The sequence below is a fragment of the Nicotiana tomentosiformis genome, chromosome 6 (assembly GCF_000390325.3).
Source record: "Nicotiana tomentosiformis chromosome 6, ASM39032v3, whole genome shotgun sequence".
NCBI lineage: Eukaryota > Viridiplantae > Streptophyta > Magnoliopsida > Solanales > Solanaceae > Nicotiana > Nicotiana tomentosiformis.
Genome location: NC_090817.1, coordinates 68,895,959 through 68,904,476, shown reverse-complemented (window position 1 = coordinate 68,904,476; position 8,518 = coordinate 68,895,959). Strand labels below are relative to the sequence as shown.

The following is an 8,518-nucleotide window of genomic DNA, read 5'->3' as shown; positions in this document are numbered from 1 at the left end:
CTATTTGATCTCCCCTCTCCCCTGGATAATAGAACCAAGGTACTTGAAGCTGCCTCTACTCGGGATGACCTGCGAATCAAGCCTCACAGCCACGCCCTCTTCCCCTGGCTCAGCGCTAAACTTACACTCCAGGTATTTCGTCTTCGTCCTACTCAGCTTGAAACCCTTAGACTCAAGAGCTTGTCTCCAAACTTCCAGCCTCTCGTTAACACCGGCTCGCAACTCATCAATCAGAACTATGTCATCGGCGAATAGCATGCACCATGGCACATTCCCTTGAATATGGTGTGTTAACGCGTCCATCACCAGGGCGAATAAGAACGGACTGAGCGCAAAACCTTGGTGTAACCCCATTACAACCGAAAAATGCTCAAAGTCGCCTCCTACTGTCCTTACCCGAGTCTTAGCCCTATCATACATGTCCTTAATCGCCATAATGTAGGGAACCGACACACATTTTGCCTCCAGGCATCTCCAGAGAATTTCTCTAGGAACCTTGTCATACGCTTTCTCTAGGTCAATAAACACCATGTGCAGATCCTTCTTCCTCTCTCTGTATAGTTCCACTAACCTTCTAACAAGGTGTATAGCTTCTGTAGTCGAACGATCCGGCATGAACCCGAACTGGTTGTCGGATACATACACTGTCATCCTCACCCTCGCTTCAACCACCCTCTCCCACACTTTCATGGTATGACTCAGTAATCTGATACCCCTATAATTGTTACAACTCTGGATATCACCTTTGTTCTTATATAATGGAACCACCGTACACTCCACCTCCACTCATCCGGCATCCTCTTCCTCTTAAAAATAATATTAAACAACCTAGTCAACCACTCCAAACTTGCTCTCCCCACACACTTCCAAAATTCCACCGGAATCTCGTCTGGCCCGGTCGCTCTGCCCCTACTCATCTTACGCATAGTTCCCACGACCTCCTCAACCTCGATACGCCTACAGTACCCAAAGTCATGGTGACTCTCGAAATGCTCCAATTCGCCTAGCACAATATCCCGATCCCCTTCTTCATTCAGAAATTTATGAAAGTAAGTCTGCCATCTCCTCTTAATCTAGGCATCTTCCATCAATACTCTACCATCTTCGTCCTTGATGCATCTCACTTGGTTCAAATTCCGAGCCTTCCTCTCTCTCAACTTGGCCAGCTGGAATAACTTCTTCTCCCCACCTTTTTTCCCCAATTCCTCGTACATACGACCATAAGCCGCAATCTTAGCCTCTGTGACCGCCAACTTAGCCTCCTTCCTAGCTGCCTTATACCTCTCCATGTACACTCGCCTCTCCTCTTCACCTATGCTCCCCACTAACTTCAGGTACGCCGCCTTCTTTGTTTCCACTTTACCTTGGACCACTTCATTTCACCAGCCTTGTAATATAATTTTGCTTATTGACTAAGTCAGCCTGGTACTTTGAACTAGGAAAAAAGATGAAAATAGTGTAGTGTTCAAACAACTAGGGGTGTACATGGACCGGGTTGGTTCGATTTTTATCACAACCAAATCAAACTAACTATATCGGTTTGGATTGGTTCGGTTTTGCCGAATTTTCGGGATTTTTGGATTTTTTTGTTGCATAAATATTATTTCAATCTTACTTTATTAAATTTTTGATAAGTAAATATTTATTTAGTAAAAATTAAAAAAATTGATTAACGTATGATCTATTAACATATTCTTATGGGAGAATTTTCTTAGTAACATATGATAGTTATTTTTTTAGTCGTCTGACAATATATAATTTTTGTTGATGTACACTTTCAAGGTTAACTGAATTTAACAATTAAATATAAAATCAATATGATACCAAGATAATAATATGTTCTATTTAATTTTAAATTATCAAAATATCACTTCAAATTCAAAAAAGATATAAGAATATAATAGATCTTGAATATGAATATGGAAGAACAAAGAGATTGACACATTCACCAATACTTGATAATAAAGTAATCATACAACCTATTATTTAAAGCTAATAAAGATAGAGCACTTCATATTTTACTAAATATTACATCACATAGGAGAATCTTAAATATTTCTTGATATTTTCTAAAGAAAATTTTATGAAAATTTTTAAAAGTATATATAAAAATTATATATTTATATGTCGGTTTGGTTCGAATTTTTTACTCAATATTAAACCAAATCAAATCAAACATAATCGAATTTTTTAATCGATTTAATTTAACTTTTCAATGTGGTGCGATTTTCCGATTTGATTTATACGCTAAACAACTTATGAAAGAGTAACAGTAGCCAGAAACCATTCCTACGAATCAATTCTACTCTTTGATCAAATAATTAATCCGTCGGTTACAACAACACACAGGGAGTCTTCCTATAGTGTGTGAGTCGGTTGTAGACTTGTAGGTAAGTAGTAGCACTAATTTTTGTACGAACAAAGAACGTAGTGAGATTGTTGAAATCTTTCGAATCTTAATAAAGTCATTGAATTTAATTAAGTTTTGAAAATAGAAAAATCTCTTGATAGAGAACTTAACTTGTTCCTCCTTTACTGGCCTATTCGACTTGAATTCAAATCAATAGATATAATAGTTTGGAATATCAAATGTCTAAGGGTCCTTTGGTTCATGGGATATGAAAAATATGGGATTGTTTAATTATGTGTTTGGTTGAATTTTATTTCTATTATTAGAAATCTCGGATTAGTTATAAAATTATTTTTATACTACATTCACGTGGGATAACAATCCCAAAATAAAAGCAACCAAATGACATTGACAAAAGTATCCTTCTCCATAACTTTCTTCCAAAGTCCTTTAAGAAGAACAAGGTTAAAATTTAAAAATAAAAGTTTATCTAAGTTTATCTATTGCAAAATTAAACGCATACTCCTTTTATTTTCTTTTACTTGTCTGTTATACTAGGAATAAATTTTTCTTTTTTACTTGTTCCTTTTAGCAAATCAAGAAAGATTTATTATTCTCATCCAATATTACCTCGTATTAAATACTCACACTCCCCAAATTATTGTAGTTACAACTTTAATAACCATCAACAAGGATAATTAGTAAAATAGATCCTTAATAAATAATTTTTAAGTGGCATGTGGAGTCAATATAGGACTAGTAAAAGAGAATGGAGGGAGTTGTTTATATTGTATTCCGCATATTCCATTTCTAATCAATTGAAATACTTACTAAAAAATATACCCACTATATAATTATGTCGTTATTTGACTCTCATATTATAATCGTCACAGTATAATTCCAGTATAACTTGTTTAGGGAAAAAAAAAAGTTGTTCGTGCTGTATTTTATTTATGGTCCTCCCATAATTATTTATGCATTTGTCTTCCCTCCTTGCTATATATAATTTATATATTCATTCTCTCTTCCCCCTCTCCCACATTTTCCAATCCCGTCTTAATTACTTCCCACCTTCCCCTCTCTCTCTCTCAGAGATTTATTTTCTTTCCATCCGTTTTTTCTAATTTTCTCCACCAAATCCTCTCTTTGAAATCATTCTCATTACATTGTATATATGTATCTCTCATTTTCCGTCCGTTACTTATTCCAACATTCTCCCGTTTTCTTTGCTACAACGCATGAACTGAACCATAAGTCTTGCCTCTTACTATGCTATACCATCTTTGATATTTCCTTTTCGTATTCCACTCTTTAATTCCTTTATATATAATATCTTCATCATATATAGTCCATTCTTGGTTTTCTTATTAGATTATATTCTTCTTCCTATATATCCATACTAGTAACTCTTACGATTTCCACCTTTCTACTTACTTCTTAGTAATATTAATAATAATTACTATCACTTCTCATTACAAAGTCTTTACTAGTGTACTTGATTACTAAAAACCATTTATATGACGGGAATAAGTACTGAATTTTAAGTACAATATCCCGAAAACAAGGACTACTACTACTACTGCACGATCGAGTTATTATTGCTATTGGTTTTATCCAAGGTTTTATTGATTTCTCCCAGTAAAGATCCTCAATGGAATATGGTGTTACCTCCAGCAGCAGCGGCGGCGTCGATGCCTCTGAAACTCACCGGAAAAAGAAACGTTTCCATCGGCACACAGCACACCAAATTCAAAGGCTTGAAGCGTAAGAAAGATACTGCAATTTCAGAACCACAAAACCATTCATTTTGCATTTCTCACTTCTCCTTTTGAATATTATCGGAAAATTAATGATTTAACTTGTATACACTTAAGTGTGAAACTCTCAGTGGTATTTTAACTAGTAATCAGTTTGCTAGTTCAACAGTTATCAATTGTCATTCCATACAAGTAAAATCTATAGAAAAAATAAAATATAGTCATGTTGGTGTGCTTTAATTTCCTTTAGTACTACGTGCTAGTTTTTTGGTTTCAATAATAAGGAAGTTTGGTGTTTGTACTTTTCTAGGGTGTTCAAAGAATGTCCTCATCCAGACGACAAGTCCAGATTGCAGTTAAGCAAGGATTTGAGTTTGGCTCCTCGTCAGATAAAGTTTTGGTTCCAAAATAGAAGGACTCAATTGAAGGTGAAACATCTTTTTATCTGATTTGTAATTTGTTTGAAAGTAGTACTCCACTATTTTGATGGATTAATTAACAAAGATAGCCTTCTTTGTGTTAAATTTGTTTTTGAATTTTAGAGTCAACTTGAGCGAGCAGATAATTGTGCGCTTCGAGCAGAAAATGATAGAATTAGACGTGAAAACATAGCAATAAGGGAAGCCATCAAGAATGTGATATGTCCATCTTGTGGAGGCCCTTCAGTTACTGAAGACTCTTATTTTGATGAACAAAAAATGAGAATGGAGAATATGCAACTAAAAGAAGAGGTCTATGTTCACTCATTTATTATCTAATTTCTTGTCCAAATCAAATCTGTTTAATTTATTGCTCTTTTTCCCTTTATCTTATTTCCTTTTCTTGGCCTATGCAGCTTGATAAAATTTCAAGCATTGCTGCTAAGTATATAGGGAGGCCTATTTCGCAACTCCCACCAGTACAACCTATTCATCCGTCCTCATTAAACTTAATGTCCATGTCTAGTTTTGGACTAACTGGCCCGTCCCTTGATCTCCATCTTCTCCCAGGAAGTTCAATGAGTACTCTTCCAAGTTTACCATTTCCTACATTGAACATCTCAGACATGGATAAGTCACTTATGGCTGATATTGCTGGCAATTCCATGGAGGAATTGATTAGATTGTTGCAAACCAATGAACCTTTGTGGACAAAGTCCACAACTGATGGCAGAGACGTACTTGACCTTGATAGTTACAACCAAATCTTTCCGAGGGCTAACAGTTCGTTGAAAAATCCAAATGTTTGCATTGAGGCTTCCAGGGATTCAGGTGTTGTGATCATGAATGGTTTAGCATTAGTTAACATGTTTATGGATGCGGTTAGTTTATCTTCTCTCTCTATCTCTAGTTCTACTTTTTCGGATTTTAAAATGTATACTGTTAGTATATAGAAGTTAAACCAATCTCACATTTATCGTTGTTTTCCTTCTTTTGTTGTTGTAATTTTGTAGAACAAGTGGGTGGAATTCTTTCCTACGGTTGTTTCAAAGGCAAGAACAATTGAAAGAATATCGTGTGGTGTAATGGGCGGCCGAAGTAGTACATTGCAATTGGTAAAGAAGATATACTTGTTTTTTTACTTGAAATCATATTCATATTTTTTGTTCAAGAGGCTGAAACAATTAGTCTGGCTACATGCAGATGTATGAAGAATTGCAAGCGCTTTCACCTTTGGTCCCGATGCGACAATCGTTTTTCCTTAGGTTTTGCCAGCAGATTGAGCAAGGTTCATGGGCAATTGTTGATGTTTCCTATGATATTATTCAAGAAAATCAGTATCCTTCCTCTTCATGTAAGGTTCATAGGCTCCCATCTGGATGCTTGATACAAGACATGCCCAATGGTTATTCCAAGGTTGTCTCTACAATCATAATTTTTGTGATTGAGTGCTATCTTTCCATTCTAGTACTACATCTAATTGGTTAATTCTACTGTGGAATAGGTTACATGGGTGGAACACGTAGAAGTGGAAGAGAAAGGTTTAATTCATAAGCTATATAGAGATCTTATACATAGTGGCATGGCATTTGGAGCAGAGAGATGGCTTGGTTCTCTTCAAAGATTGTGTGAGAGATATGCTTGTCTAATGGTCAGCGGCAAGTCTTCCCGTGAACTTGGAAGAGGTATTATGAATGGAACATGTGCTTTTATGTTGAATATTTCAATGTACGAGTTCAAGAAGTCGGATATATGAGTCTTTGTATCAATTTAACTCTAGAATTCGTCAACCTATGTTTTGTGAAGCTCACAGAGATAAAATTTCTTATCAAATGTAGTAAGAAAAAATAATGTGCTTGATGTAATGGTTGCAGTGATTCCATCACCAGAAGGAAAAAAGAGCATGATGAAATTGGCTCAAAGAATGGTGAGCAATTTCTGTGCCAGCATCAACCCGTCCAATGGACACCAATGGAACGCCATTTCCGGATTGGATGAATTTGAAATCAGAGCCACACTTCAAAAGAGCATTGACCCCGGCCAGCCCAATGGCGTAATCATCAGTGCAGCTTCCACCATTTGGCTCCCTGTTCCTTCACAACATATCTTCAATTTCCTCAGGGACGAAATGACTCGACCTCAGGTGTGGATACATTTATTAACCTCCTAGAATTTGAACAGAAACCATTATACATTTATTTTGCAGTACATTGTAGATTGTTTGTTAGGAAAAAGTAGAAAAAGGAAAGACTTCCTTGCCACTAAAATTCTGCACCATGTTGTGTTATGTGGAATTACAGCTGGTATTATCTCCATTTTCAGTACAAGTTTAAATTAGTGTAAAAAAATTGATTTACTAAAATTTAACTACATCTATCTTGATTGCTCGGTGCAATAATAAACATATTCTTTCTTTTGAGAATTCATCAGTTTGGTATTTTTGTCCTTGACACAGTGGGATGTCCTTTCCAACCAAAATCCAGTACAAGAGGTAGCTCACATTGCAAATGGCTCTCACTCAGGGAACTGTATTTCTGTGCTCAGGGTAATATCCAAAATCCATCCTATATTTAACAAATAATGAAATGATTGGGTTCCCCCTCCTTTATTTTTTCCTCTTTAAATTACGATGCAGGCCTATAATACTAGCCAGAATAACATGTTGATACTTCAAGAAAGTTGCATAGACTCATCAGGTTCACTAGTAATCTACAGCCCAGTGGATTTACCATCCATCAATATTGCAATGAGTGGTGAAGACACCACTTACATCCCATTGCTACCTTCCGGTTTTACGATATCGCCGGATGGACGACAAGGCCAAAGGTCCAACGAGGCATCATACAGCAGCACAAATAATGGTACAATGGGAGACAATGGATCAGAGGGGTCACTTGTTACTGTTGTGTTCCAGATTTTGGTGAGCAGTTTGTCATCATCCGCCAAAATGAGCCCAGAATCAGTAAGCACAGTTAATAACCTTATAGGCAACACTATCCACCAAATTAAAGTTGCCTTGAATTGCTCCACTTCCTGAGAAGTTAGCTCATGAATTCAATGAAGAGATCTATTTGGATTTAGTTGAGAATTATCAATGCTATGCTTCTTCATCAATAGCCTGCAGGAGCTGACACAATGCTTAGTACATCCATATGCTGCTTACTGCTCCTGCCAAAAGCTTTATTACAGTTTGACAACTCATAGTCTTTCCTATTATTTTTTTTACTTTCTTTTTCAACAGCGGTAGCGGTGTCCGGACGCACTACCATTATTCCACAATTTTTTTTATTTTTTATTTTTGGTTAATTTTCTTTTGTTTTTTCTCAATTCTTGGTTTTCTTGAACCTCCATTTCTGCTTAAAAGAGGGAGTCAAGAACGCACCATACTTTTCTTTCTCTCACAAATCACATCCCTTTCAAGAAAATTTCTTGGGTAGAAAGTGCCTCTGATTGTACTCTGTTCAGGCAAGAAAATTGTATGGTTCGGGTATTGACTTCTATGCATTAACTTACTTTCATCAATCTAATGGATTTGATTTTTCTATAAAATAGAGTTTAATTACGTTCTCATCTGTCTATTTCTCTCTATCCATATTTGTATATTTCCTTCTGGAGTTGTACATTTATTCAAAATGTGGTCCAATGTGTGAGAAAAAAAAGGAGAGCCATGGGCCACCATGGTGGGGCCAAAACAGCGACCCATAGAGAAAGCTTGTGTGCTAACATCAATAGAGGCCTTAATTCTCTCGCTGTTCTAATGGAGATTTATGGTGAGAAATAGTACCGTACCAAGATGTAATATTAGTACAACCCCGTCTGGTTGATGTACAAATAATGTTACATCATCTTTCATACAAAATTAGCAAAAATAGGTGCATATTCATGTCAGATACTTACATAAACCTTAGGATACATACAATTAATCAAGTCTATGAATAGACTAAAATAAAAGTGAATATATGAACTCTACTAATTATAATTTGCTATTGCTG

The 8,518-nt window shown here is 36.0% G+C and overlaps 1 protein-coding gene across 1 annotated transcript; it reads left to right on the top strand.

Moving 5' to 3' along the window:
• Positions 1–3,396: 3,396 nt before the first annotated feature.
• Positions 3,397–8,075, top strand: LOC104100675 (homeobox-leucine zipper protein HDG11-like). Its single transcript, XM_009607955.4, has 10 exons — positions 3,397–4,114; positions 4,418–4,535; positions 4,650–4,838; positions 4,943–5,407; positions 5,540–5,641; positions 5,730–5,942; positions 6,031–6,211; positions 6,401–6,669; positions 6,982–7,071; positions 7,162–8,075. Exons 1-10 carry the CDS (start codon positions 4,002–4,004, stop codon positions 7,561–7,563), a joined length of 2,142 nt encoding a protein of 713 aa, XP_009606250.1. The 5' UTR covers positions 3,397–4,001; the 3' UTR covers positions 7,564–8,075.
• Positions 8,076–8,518: the final 443 nt, after the last annotated feature.